Here is a 15266-nt window from a genome sequence, read left to right as displayed (position 1 = left end):
CATATGGGGGTTCCATGTGTATGTACACTGTATGGGGTCCTGGGGACTTCTACATTTTATTACAATAACACCTCACTTCTGGGCTTACTGCAGTACTCCATTTCACATATTTATGTTATGTAGCTGGGTATACAACATAATGCTGTACAGAAAGCACATGTTCAGCTTGTTTTCCTATGATGAGGTTTGCATATTAAAACCTCAATCTTATGTACTGTTGTGATGGCTTAGTGGTTAATTTGTGTGACTGAAGTGCACATGGTCCTGGGTTCACAACTTGCAAATGTTAGTTATTTTTTCTGCCCGGAACAGCAGCTGATGCATGCTGAGTGATTAAGGCACTTTAACGCAATTGTGAGTGGGTTTGCGCTGGTTTGCATGAAGGTAAGCAATGCTAACCTCCGGTTACATATGCTTATAGAGAGTTAGCTTCAACATTGCTTGAGTTAGCTTCAACATTGCTTACCTTGTGCGCGCATTGCTTACTCCTGCGCAAAAGGGCTTAAAACCGCTTACTATTGCTTAAATGTGCTTAGTACCACTTACTATTATTTATTTATTTATTTGCATTTGTTAACCGGGTTGGTCCAGCTGGGTAAGAATTATCCTTTTTCAGTGGAGACCCGAGGGGAAAAGCCCCAAACAGACATACAAATACATATGAATAGAGACAAAGTAACAATATTACAGAGGAAAACAATATTATGGGTACAATGGATAAGAAAAACAAACAATGAAAGTTTGAGAATATGAGTAAGGTAGGCCAGAGGCATGCATGCAAAAGATTTATGAAAAGGTGTTCTGAGTAAGATCTCTGAATTAAGTTAAAGTAGGCAAAGAAATGATGATTTAGGTGTGGAGTTAGTAGTGTGGGAGTTTTAGGTGGGAGCATGTGAAGGACATTCCCATTTGGAGGAGAGATGGAAGAAAAGCATGGATTTGAAATTGTTGTGGTTAGGTATATTACGTAGTGGTGTGGGGAGATTGTTCCATAGTTTGGCTATAGTGTGGGATAGTAGTAGTATACCAGTTGGGTGGATGGGTTTGTGTACATGCAGGAGATTTTGGCCTGTGGATCTCAGGGTACAGGTAGGTGTGTAGGGTGTTAGAGATTTAGCAAGAGAGGGGCATTCTGCTGGTTTAAAGATGAGTTTGTGGGCTTTTACTACATTTTAGACAATTATAGTGTAATGGTTCATGAGGAGGTGAGAAATTTGAAAAATGTATGGAGTTATCATTCATTACGCAGTTTACCTTCCATTTGTATCTGTGATACTGTATGGAGCACATGTGATTATCTGTGGACTTTGCAACATTATGACACTGACACCTCATGTGTGCATTAAATGCAGTACTGCAGTTCAGAAATATATGTTATTTATAAGGTTATGCAACAAAAAATATTTATCATAAAAATGTGATTTGGAAGGGAAAATGGAATGTACTGCAGTGGGACTCAAACCGGGAATGACTGCTTGCAAGGCAAATACCCTGCCAACTACACAATTGCTGTACTGCTTCATTTGCATATATCTTGCTTTTTATCCTCTTTCTGCTATTTAAGCTGCATTAACTGTAGCTAAGCGATGGGCAAACCATTGCACCTATGCTTAAACTTTGTCTGTTTTATTAAATAAAAAGAAGTAACTTTTATTTTACTGAGTATTGCTGTTATACATGTGGGGGGATGTTGCTGGGGATATACATACATCTATGAGCAGTCTCGCTCATTGTTTACTATCTTTCTGCACTCCTTCATTGCAGGGGTGTGTATATTCTGAGAGCTCTGCTCTCAGACACATCCCCTGCACTCGTCCACACTCAGTGTAGGATTAGGAGCTCAGGCAGCATGCCTTCATTAATATGCATGGCACGCTGCCATCATGCTCCTAAATGGCAGCCTCATTGCATGACTAAGTTAGTCATGCACGACAGGATAATGAATCCAGGGGTATGTTTTTTTTCATTTGTTTTTTACTGGTTGCTTGTTTTTAAATGATTTTTTATGGATAGCATACGTTGGCTATTTCTTTAAAAGCTACCCATTTGATAGTGATGTAATGCTGATGTTTTAATGACTGTGAAGTTTTTATTGGACCATGTCTTTTAATTGTACCTATATAAATGTTGGTTTTATTGAGTGCTTTATAGTCTGAAAAAGCAGTGTTATGGTACTGTGAAAGTACCTGCTACAATAAAGTGTCTTGATCCATTCATTTGGCTTTGTTTTTGTCTCACCTTTGACATATGCTAAATATTTAAACTTTGGGAGCATATCACATAAGAACTATCACTAGATAAGATAGGAGCTGGAGTGCTGGTGAGTTTTGAGTCAAGAATATTAGCACTATTTAAAGTTTTCTTGTAGTTTATTAAAAAGTTAGCATAATGGTTGAAGTGTTTACCTTATAGACACAAGCTGCAGGGCTTGATTCTCACATAGGGTAATTGCCTAGGCTTACAAATGCATTAAGCCAATTATTAAATTATGAGGTGGAAGGTTGGCATAATGGGTAAGGTGTTTGCCTTACAAACACAAGGTGCAACATTTGATTCTCATATGTGGTAATTGGCTAGGCTTAAAATGACCCACAAGAGCTGCTACGTTATATGAACCTATAAAAGTGTGCATCCAGCACTTATATGTGTTTAAATTAATGTGTTTTCTGGATTATGAATAACACTGGATTATTTTATGGAGAATGACATGCTTAGTGCATGATACCTTAATTTTCAGAGGAAGAGTATATACATGGTGATGTTATCCCATTGTACCAACCTGTTTACAAAAGTGTTAAGGTATTAGATTTGGAACCACTATAAATAGGCCCTTTAAAAATATAATGATCAGGTGTTAGTTTTATATATTTATTTATTATTTTATTTCATTTTACATTTGTTGACCGGGATTGCCCGACTGAGCTGAAGGGCCCTTTTTCAGCAGAGGGCTAGGGAGAAAAGCTCCAACAGATTATACAATTTTCATTATAAATTAGCATTGAAACAGCAATGTTACAGGAATTATTACAAGGCATTAAGTAACAATACAACATTATACAGTGTCGATAATCAGGAGTATAACAAAACTCTTTCAAGCTATACAAAAAGAAATATGTCATTATGATTAATATAGTTTTGGGGGTAAGTGGTTATAAAAACCCATTTTTTTCATAATGTAGTAGCATGAAGGCAAGACAATAGCAATAGAATGTTTCTCTGAGGTGATTTGCTTAATAGGTTTTAGAAGACAGTAGAAAGAGTAGTCAAGGAAGATCAGAGAGAGCTAGTGAGAAGAGTGAGTTAAGGGCAGAAAGTAGATTAAGGTATGAGAAGTAGGAGATGATTAAGGAGGGAGAGTGCAGTGGCAGGACCAGTGACTTTTAAAGTGCTCTTTGGTGGCTGTCTTAAATTGTTTAGGATGTGTAAGGGTCCTGATTTCTAGTGGGAGCCTATTCCAGACAACAGTGGGGTGATAGCTGTACATGTTGCGTTCAGATTTAATTAAAGTAAAGATTAATGACTGCATCAACAGCAATATCATTGTATTAAATTTGGCGGTTTAATATTTCACCTGCATTCCACCATGACAAGCCTTGAGTGATTTAATATAACATAAATTATAATTAATAAAGGTGATTTATTAAAAAAACAAACAAAAAAGAAGACTAGACTCTCAAAGCATAACGAGACTGACATAAGGAATATCATACTCAGTGTGACTTTGGCAAATATTTTTGCAGTGTATTATTATGTCATTCCACTGAGACTTGGGTAAGACATGGTATGTCTTTAAAGATTAATTTATGCAGATCACTAATCTGTCCTCTATGTTTTTTTTTTTTTACTTTCAGTTCACTCCCTACAGTGTTACAGTTGTCACTCATATGTTACCAGTGATCAATGTACATCAACTGCTACATGTTCATCATCTGAACCTTCCTGTATGAAGATATCAGGAGAATCTAGTAAGGTTTACAATTATTTGAAAGTACCCAGCAACAAATTAAAAAAATGTATATACCTCAACTATATATTATATGTGGAATTTATTATAAGATCAGTTTTGCCTTGTGAAAGGTAGTATCTAAAAATAAAGTGATATGTGATCATTTCTAAATTTATTACATATTTATTATTTGTCTTTTGTTAACCAGTTAGTCCAACTGGGCTGGTGGCCCATTTTCAGTGGAGACCCGAGGAGAAAAGCTCCATATTTTATGCTTTTTATTTATATATATTTATTTAGATACTTTATCTAGTACACTTCCACATTCATTTGGTTTGTACAGCATAAACCTACCGCCCCATAGCAAAGTTGTGAGATTAAACATCTCTGTAAGATAATGCAGTTGTGTAATGGGCTCTTCATTTATTTAACAAAGATTCATCAGGTGGAGACATCAACATGGTAACTATCTTTTCCTTGTGTATGTATACAATAATATAAGAAGATGATGAAGGACAAAGGCAATTGTCAATCAAGTCTGTTGAAGTGTTATGGCAATGTACTGTGCAGCTACTTCTCCCTAATAAAAATTAAAGAAATCATAGAAAGTTCAAAGTTACTGAGTCTCGCAACCATTACAACTTGCATATTCCCACCCTAGACTGTACCTCTCCTCTCAGTGAGGTTAGATAAATTAAGCCTGTGGTGAATTTAAAATACCCATGCAATTATCCAGGTTCCTTTTAAAGGAAGATAGTGTATCACACTGATTTTTTTTCTCCAGGAGAGGAAAATGCTGAGTAATGAATCTATCCCTCTACTTTGCTTTAATGAGCTGCTGAAGCAGATTTAGATTCCTTGCTCTGGTGTATGTGGGACTGTTTACTTTGCTTTATTGAGCTGCTGAAGCAGATTTAGATTCCTTGCTCTGGTATATGTGGGACTGTTTACTTTGCTTTATTGAGCTGCTGAAGCAGATTTAGATTCCTTGCTCTGGTGTATGTGGGACTGTTTGATTTGTGAAGGTACAAGAGATTCTGGACTACTGGGTCCCTGATTACTCAGATGACATGGTGTAGTTCTCCCCCAAGAAGCTTATAAGACATACAAAAGAGGAACAATCCTTCTAGTCTTTTCTGATAATGTAGAGGCTTTAAGCCTCTTATCTTCATTGGGAATCTCTGGGGTCTTCCCAGACATTGGCTATGGCTGGTGAGATACATCCCAAAGGGACACTGTATTCCATAATTGGTCTGATCAGTGCCAAGTACAAGGGTACAACATCATCTTTTGATATGGTTATTTCCTTGGCAGTCAGCTGTGCCAGGTAGAAAACTTTCTTGATAACTGTTGCTATATGGAGATCAAAGGGGAGGAAACTATTAAACATATATTGAAACATATATTAATCATATATTACAGCATATATTAAAACATGTATTATAATTATATATACCTATACATAGTATAAACGGTAACCACAAATACACCCTTCTCATTAGGCCAAGCCTCTAAAACCAGTAACCTACTCCTTTACACCATTAACCTCAAAAGCATTAGAAACAAACTCCGAGGGGTCCACACATGGATTGCCCTTCACTCCCTGGCATCATGGCTACAACTGACACTTGGCTAAATATATAAAAGATGAGTTCCTTCCACCAGGGTATAACATGCTTAGATTAGATAGAATGTACAAAAAGCACGTGACATGTCAATGATCTACATTAAGATCTTTAAATCATCCCACTCTTCTTATACTTCCCCAGCTACTAAAACTGCCAAGATTCATGTATCCTCACTTAAACTTAACAACTATTAGACTTTATGCATCATTGCTATCTGCATACTCACTGGTAACAACATAGGTACTACAGAGGAAATCCTCTCACCAGCCTCAGCAATTATCTTGCAAGAAACTGTAACAGTAAGGGACTTCAACATAGATTGGCAAACTATTATTAATGACTCCAACAATAAAATAATCAGTTTATATGGCTTCACTCAACTCATCATGAATCCAACAAGATACAATAAAACCAGTAATAAAAGCTCCATTGACTTGATACTCACACATTCACCAAACAATATTCTTACTTCTGCCTCCCTCTCTGACTCCTTGAGTGCTCACATCCCTACTTTTACAATTAGACAGCAATGTACCCCAACAAAACACCACCACTATATTCTAGCACATAAACTCACATCTTCCAATAAAGATGCTTTCTTGGCCAGCTTAAGATACATTAACTGGAACCTCTTTCCAAAAGTGTAAGAAGGGTGGGATGAAGGGGACAGCTACCTTGAGCACAAATAGTTTTTTGTCTGCTGGCATTTTTGAATGCTGGTACAGAAAGCCACTTCATATTTGTTAAGCTTTGGCGAGCCAGTGTTGGATTATACAGTTAAAAAAAAGTAGAAGTCCTTTTTTTTTAAAATGTATTTGCTCTGAAGAGCTGAAGGGACAGGAATCTGTCTGTAACAAGCCAATTTCTGTAAATGCATCATTCAGCTTGCTGCAGGAAAAGCAGAAGTCCCTTTTTATATCGAGACCAGCACTGGGTGCTAGATGAATGCGTTACAAGTACCGGCTCCTTTATACTCTCCCTTTGGATAATGCTGTCACAGACTTTAATAATACATTTATCTTCATACACAGTAAATATGCCCTACTAAGAAACAAAAGAGTTAAAGCTAACCCTGCTCCTTGGTTAATTAGAAAAAAGCAACATGATAACAGAAAGGAAGAGCTGGAGTTTGGAATAACTCAGTCCAGCCTTCAGAACTATAAACAACTCCAAAACACAGTAAAACAGTTGATCAAACTTCACAAAAAACATACTGTACTCATTTTCAATATGTTAAGCAAAATAACCCCAAACTTTTCTGGTCCTCCATCAGCAAGTGTAAATATCCTCGCCATACAACCCAATCAGCCCTTTTTACTAACTACACTAATATCAGCACAGACATCCAATTAAATATACATTTTATTAACACAGTAACTTTCATCTTAAATAACTCTACCACTTCTAACACCCCATCCTCTCCAGAGTCAACAAATAATCCCAACAAACTTGATTTTGAACCCACCCCAACAACTACCATCAGGTAATACCCTCTCACACTAAAGCCATCTGCACTTGCCCTAGACAATCTTCCAGCAGAATATATTAAAGTTGTAACAGATACCCTAGCTTATCAAATCTCTATCCGAATAAACTGCTCCATCACAGAAAGCTATGCCACTAAAATCTGGAAAAGAATCTTATATCTAACCCCACTCAAAGGTGGTTCCTTGCTGATATCACCAGTTACAGGCCAATGGTCATTCTATCTTCCCTATTCAAAACCTTAGAAAAGTGTGTCCTATCTCAGCTACATTAATTTGTTGTGACAAACAACTTACTATGCCACACACAGCATGGTTTCTTGTCACTGCATAGTACTGTAACAGTTCTACTGTGCTCTACTACCACCAACAATAACAGGAACACAGGAAAATTTGTATTAGCACTTTTCCTTTATTTCTGATAAGCTCTTAACACTGTCTCATCACAAAATACTCTACAAACTTTCCTCCCCAGGATTTCAACAGTCATCTCTCATCTGGTTCAACAGCTACCTCAGTGATAGACTTCAAGTTCTAAAACAGAAAATTGCATCTCTCCATTCCCCGTGGGGCACACATGGGTGTCTCAGGGATATATGCGTCTTCCGTTGCTGTTCAATGTTTTCATAAATGACCTACATACTGTAAATAAACATGTTATAATTATTCAATGTGGTGATGATTCCACACGTCTACTCTGCCAAAACCCTACAGCAACTTCAGACTCAAACACAAGATTCTTTCAAGCCCATTGACACAGCACCAAAATTCTCAATTACTATTACACCCTCAGAAGACCAAAAGGACCAAACTTATTCTGCTCACACCTAAACAATACACTAAAATTAAAACGTATCCTCACCATTACTTCTTCTGATCAAACAAAAATAAACTTGTAACTCATACCAAATTCTTAGGTGTCATCACAGATGATGCCATGAAATTCATACAAAAACTTGGTACCATATATTGAGCTAACCCTTGTCTGACTGAGCAGGCTAGGCACACCATTAAATCAAGCAATACTGCATGTGACTCCATATATTCCTGTCATGTATCTAACATTTAGAATTCCATTCTCCTCTCGTTCACAGAAACTAACAACCTGAAATCCTAAAAGCTACTATTGAAACCACAGTTAAAGGTCTCCTGGCTGGCTTTTCCCCTATATCAGACCTGGCTAATTGCCCCTACACTATCCTTATCCAATCTACCCTGTCCTGCTAGAAAATGATTACTTGGCCAGTAACCTTTATCATATCCTTTACTATTTCATGGACTTTGCCACATACCTTGTATAGTACTTTCCTTGACTTGACATTGTTATGAAGGTTCACGTTACCAGTGCCCTACTATGATAAAATACTATGGTTCTAATATTTGTTTGTCTAAATACTCATTCTGATCTACCTATGAATGCTTTTTCATATCACTTTATTGTCTGTATCAGGATTAAATAGTGGTTGTATGTTGACTATTCGTGCATATATTGTCAGTGTTTTTGTTTTCTCAATAAAGTATGCTCATACAGTCATTGTTTTTTCTCATTATTGTATGCCCAAATTATTCATTTCCCTATGTATGTATGTATGTTACAATGTCCTTGTATCATATGAAACATTTTTCCCTGAACCTCCATTGAAAAAAGGGTTTTCCACCCAGTTGGACTTTCCTGGTCAACAAAAGCAATAAATATATAAATAAATAAATAAACCCAAGTACTAAGTTATCTAAATATATTTTCATTTTGACGTGGGGTATTGTCAATGGTATATGCCTATGAATGGTTTGTCTGCCATATGAGATAATGTTGCATTTTCTTAGCATTTCATTTAAGTGCATTTTAAACATACCAAACATTTACAAGTATATGTTCTGGAGGGCAAGCACTGCATTTGACCAGGGCACTATCCTGGACCCCTTTTTCATCCATGGAGCATTGAACTACTCAGATTGCTTGCAATATATCATTTGCTCAATACATTCCATGTCCATATAATCCAATGTATGATGCAGCATTTCCTTAAGTCCATCTTGAAGTGCTCCTCTTCTAGCTGGTACCCATGTGCTTTCTTCTATTTTCTGGCCTTTAACTTTAACAACTACCCACTGCTTCTGACCAGACAGACACTGTGACATACTGAATGCACCAACATGCGCTTTGGTTTTACTTAAGGATATGATGCAGAAAAATCTATTTGCAATGTCAAAACATATGAAAAAAAGTTGTAGAATGATTAGGAATGTTTGACAGTTAAGTTGTAACGATCACAAATGAGACTTCTCTTGACCTTGAAGATATACCCCTAGTAATCAATCTGGTTGGATAAAATAATTTTCTAATGATGGTAGATACAAGGCAGTCAAAGTATAGTTCATTTTCAATGAAAGAGCTCACATCCCCAACACTATGTCAGTTTTCAAAGGGTGCTATCTGTGTTATAGGTGCATGGGTGTCCACATTCAAAGCTCTATTCATCTAAGAAGTACAAAACATAAATATGTTGCATTGTGTATGCAAAATTAACAAAGGACATGGAAATAAAGTCTTTGAAGGAAGATGACCTGCAGATTAGGGACATGAAAAGATAAAAATAATGGGTCTGAAAGGACACAACACAGACTGAAGGACACAAGGACCAAATGGAATCCAAACAAAGATAAAGTACTTGACGGAATATGGTAAAACCCCTGACAGACCTCAAAGATAAAATAATAAGATTCAGCTAGATGCAGCCCAAGAAACTTTGGCTACTAAGTATGATTTCATTGATGGACAAAACATTTGAGACAGTCTTGAGTTCAATGATGACAAGATTTCTGGGAAACAAGTAGATTGCCCAATGGATTCCAACATTGATTCATAACTGTCAAATGCTATCACACTCTCTACTGGATGGACTTGGGAGATGGCAAGACAGTTTGAAATAGGCTGCAACGAGAGACAAGACAAATGCTTTAGATTAGCTACAGCATCATGCATACCACATAGACTTAATATCTTCTCCTATTAGTTTATGAAATACATTGAAAACTACTGAGCCAGTTAAATAGACCCTGGGATTTAGAAAAGATGATTGCCAGAGGCAAGCCATAACATGGCTGTTTTTTTCTGCTGAAGGCAGCCTTTTCCAGTTCATAGATAGCTTTACTCCATTGAGTGTGCAGTTGGTAGAATCACCATGTTGTGCTTTCTCTATGGCTTACCACAATGCTAATCAGGTATTCTGAGTAACTGGCATATGATAAGGAGTCATGTACTCTCTGTCAAAGTGCCTCTGGTAAGCGATTTATGAAGACAAGTGATTTGCAGAACCACACAACTGTGTACATCATCCCTGTCAGCTGCTTTAGTCAACACAGCCAAGAGTCTGTGTTCAACCATTAGGGGAGACCTTGTTAGAAGGCAAGTGTCTGAGAGTTTAGCAGAGATGCAGTGGTGGGGTGTATGTGTGACTGTATATGTGTGTTTACATGCATGTGTGTGTGTGTGTGTGTGTGTGTGTGTGTGTGTGTGTGTGTGTGTGTGTGTGTGTGTGTGTGTTCATAGGTGCATAGGCAATTACTAAGCTAGCTCCACTTGCACAACATTTTAAGCCTAGCCAATTTCCTTTCAAAGGTGAGAGTCAAACCTTGTACACTGTGTTTGTAAGGTAAACACCTTAACCATTATGTATATGAGTGCAAATGCAGAAATGGATTATAAGCAAATGCCCAAGGATTGGCCCATAAAGGAAGGACATGTAGCATTTATCTATTTGTTTGTTTATTTAATTATAAATATGTTATTCCACTGTGTGTTTCTCTGCTATGACCTGAAAAATACATGCGCATGCAAAAAATGTTAGACATAAAACACATAGGACTAGATAGTGCCACACATTCAGGACATTTTAACATCAGAATAATATATATATATATATATATATATATATATATATATATATATATATATATATATATATATATATATATATATATATATATATATATATATATATATATTGGACGGCACAGTGGTGCAGCGGTAGCGTGTCGCCTCACAGCAAGAGGTTCTCTGGTTCGATTCGGCTGGGGTGCCTTCTGTGTGGAGTCTGCATGTCCTCCTGTGTTCGTGGTTTCCTCCGGGTGCTCCGGTTTCTCCCATGTTACAAAGACATGCATCTGGAGCCTTTCTCCCCGGGCCTCCGCTGAAAATTGGCTTTGTTCCAAGTCGGACTTTCCCGGTTAACAAATGTTAAATAAAATAAATAAAATAAAATATAAATGTATATGGAGAAACTGTATATTAATTCACAGATATGCTAGGGATCATCAAACTGAGAGAAAATAATAGTATACAGACTGTGATGAGTGTGAGATCATTATTCTGATGCCTATAGGAAAAGATTAGCTTTAAACACAGCATGGCATTCTGGGTATGTCATCTCAGAATGGAGCTTGTGATAGAGCGCAGTCTGATATGGAGAAATGGCTCTTCTGTTAAGGTTTTAAGTTTATTTCCTCTATGGGTAGTACAATTTAGTTGGGCTGAGAGCACAAGGAATACAAAGTCTCCACCGGGATTAGTTTCTAAGCTAGTGAGAATAATGACCACTAAAGAGTAATTGTGAAAAAAGAGACAGATCAGAAGAAAAAAAATCTCTCCTGAACAGAAACCACTTAACCTTCAAAAGTATTGAGCAGCTGTTTTCATACATGACATATTTTTTTAGGATAGTCTACACATGTGTAGTGTTCGTATACACAGCTATGACCCACAAATGGTTGGCAATGCTCCTGTTAGGTCATTGGCTATTCAGGAAATACACACATTTAGAGACACATTCACCCATTCACATATACAGACAAACACACTATTCTACCTGTCCGCTAACTAACTCTACTGCTTTAACCATCCAAGCAGACACACACACACACACACACACACACACACACACACACACACACACACACACACACACACACACACACACACACACACACATTTCATGTTGGAAGATCAGAAGATTTGTGTTTATATCCCACACTAAATGACTGTATTCACTTTCCAGTACTGACTCAGCAGTGTAGCTTAAAGGGGAGTGATACACTCCTGAGTATGACATCCTTCAGATGAGATAATAAACTGAAGTACCATCGGCCTGACTTGGTGGCAGCTCAGGGTGGACACACACACACACACACACACACACACACACACACACACACACACACACACACACACACACACACACACACAGAAATCTATAACTTCTATCCAGTTCCTCTTTCTCTCATGTCTTGTATTCTTGGTCCACTATAAGGGCATGCATGCCATCTGTTCTTGACATGCTTCTTTGTTGACACTCATTAATTTCTGGCAAGTGCTCTAACTTCTTGAGTGATCCACTCCAAAAACACACAACAAAGAACCAAAAAAGGAGTGAATAAGTGAATGCTGAAAACCACTGTACGAAAAGTAGTTTATTATAAATACACAATGAATCGAACACACCATCAAATGATTAAGTGCTTTGGTCCCACTTGGAGGACTTCATCAGAATGCTTTCATTCTCACTCATTACTTAATTTATACCCTAATTAATCACTAACTAATGTTACTGCAACATGTAATACCAAATGCCTAGGATTTAAAAAGAAGTGTGCATGAAAAACAAACAATAAAAACATGATCATTTATAGTACAATACAATGAGTATTTAGAATCCTCTCTAAAATATTAATACAGTGCCGAAAAATTGTAAGAGATGTAGGTTTAAAAAATATAAAAAAATAAATATATCAAAATGCATTTAACCTATCTTCACCATTTATGAACACATAAACTCCAAACCATTAATATGTTGTAAACAAAAATATTTAAAGCTATCTAATGATGCAGCAAAGGGGTTATCATTTTTTAACCTTTTGTTGAACTTAATAATGCTGGTTGTAAATTAATAGCATCATTTAAACCTGGGGGTGAAAAAGCATTTAACTAAACTTGCCATATAATCTCGCTATACTCTTAAAAAATTTTAACTTTGTTCAACTTAGTCTGATGAAATTCCACGTATGTTTGTTCTTTAAGCTTATTAAATTATTATGTTTTTAAGTCATTTTGTACTTTATTTTCAGTAGCTGTTTAATAAAATCCTACAAAAATATTGCCATTCCTTATTTTTTTCAAACTTCCTTTTTTTTCCTTTTTTAGCACTGTTTGCAATACCTTTTTTAGAATTATGCAGTAACCAGTCCCATTAAACTTTCTCTGTCATCATACCAGTGCTTTATTTTCTATGATATGTTTTCTGTGTCTAATTTTCATAAAAATTATCATATGATATTCATCTTAACTTCCTTTTACTATTTTTAATTCCTTTACTGCACCTCTTTAATTTCCCAGAAATAACCATAATTGGGTATCACTATTTTGCAAATAAAACTTTCCTCCTCATAATCCAATACATATGCAATGATGCTAGGTATACTAAGGTATTTATTAATCCCAACCTTCCTTTCTCTCTATCATTATATAAAATAACTGCCTTAATGACATTAAGACTAGACCCCCCCTATATTACATGAATAAAAAAAAAATTTACACACACACACACACACACACACACACACACACACATATCTATATATATATATATATATATATATATATATCTATATCTATATGTATATATATATATATATATATATATATATATATATATATATATATTTATATATATATATATATATATATATATATATATATATATATATATATATATATTTATATATATATATATATATATATATATATATATATATATATATATATATATATATATATATATATATATAGATAGATATGTGTGTGTGCTAATTTTTCAAATAATTCTAAATGCATTAAATGGACTTTTCTTTCTAAAATTTAACTGAAATGGCTTCCATAAACCAACTGCACTTTTTGTTCCTGTAGCATTTCTTTGCACTGCCTTTTGACCACTTCACCATATAATATAATTAAAACTGAAGTAGCATTCTTTGTAAATGATGCCCTTCCTAATTTAATTAAGTCTCGATAGCCTTCTTTACTCAGTGTGTTAAACTTGCACATTGCAAATATTGTTCCACTACTTTTATTGTTTCCTTTACCATAATTTATTTTTTCCAGTATAATCATATCATCAGCTTGACTGAAAATCAGAGGCAGCCTTGAGTTTTTTTCTTGATATTTTATCTTTGTTTTCATTTTTTCACATTATACCTCTCCATTTATGACTAAACTAAATAGAAACCTGCTCACTAGGCAACCCTGTCATGCACTTTTTCATTTTTTATTGACCATCTATTTGCTTGAACATTTCCATGTATATAACCATAAATGCTCTGAAAATCTTCACCGATGTTTCACATATCATGTTACAAATATCCTTCAAAGCTGTTCATATTCTAGACAACAAAAGCTTTCAGTGTGTCACATTTTATTATTCTGCCTTTTCACACTTAGTTGTACAACCTATCCCCTTTTTCAAAATAATATGCAAATCTTTCTTATGTCTTCCTTTAATTCTAAATAGCCCTCCATGTAATACTTTTTCATCATTCGTTAAATCTTTTCTGCAGACTTGTAATTATAATCTTATAATATGTATGACAAACCATCATCACTCTCATGTTCTGTAAAATTAAATGTTCACCTTTCTTCAAAAAATATTACTGCTGAGCAATTGTTTTCATCTTTCCACCCTTCATTCGGACATCTTTTTTAACTCCCAAAAGCACTTTCTCCTCCTTCTCATTTTCACTGTAGAACTCATATTCTTGTATGTCAGAACTAGGTACACTTTCTAATAATTGTATATTTATGGCAACAGCTAATTCCTCTATTGTTGTTTCTTTCTCTGACATTACCTTTGTATCATCACTTATTCAGCCTTAAATTTCTCATTCTCCACACTAAGTATATATATATATATATATCTACAGGTCTACTTTATATGACCTAAATTTAATTTGACTGAAAGTCATTTGACTGAGACCAAAACATTGACAGTTCAAAATTCTGAAAACTCATTTGAATGAAACTCGTAACACTGACACATTAAAATAAAAGGTATATGCCCTTTTCCCCACTGTAGTGCGATCCTGGAGTTAGTATATATATCTATAATTAGGAGGGTGTGGGGGGCATAGCCCTCCCCACATACTTAATACATTTTAAATTAT

General features: G+C 35.6%; 1 protein-coding gene across 1 annotated transcript in view; it reads left to right on the top strand.

Annotated features, from left to right (window-relative positions):
- Positions 1-15266, top strand: part of LOC122798421 (lymphocyte antigen 6B-like) — a gene marked incomplete in the record, with an annotated part of 880405 nt that overhangs the window by 502949 nt on the left and 362190 nt on the right. Inside the window, 1 exon segment of the mRNA XM_044067341.1 lies at positions 3852-3965. Within this exon segment, the coding sequence (XP_043923276.1) occupies positions 3852-3965 (114 nt within the window).

This window comes from Protopterus annectens, chromosome 3.part1 (assembly GCF_019279795.1).
Source record: "Protopterus annectens isolate FY-2018-M chromosome 3.part1, PAN1.0, whole genome shotgun sequence".
In the NCBI taxonomy this organism is placed as follows: domain Eukaryota; kingdom Metazoa; phylum Chordata; order Ceratodontiformes; family Protopteridae; genus Protopterus; species Protopterus annectens.
This window is presented reverse-complemented; position numbering and strand designations above follow the sequence as displayed.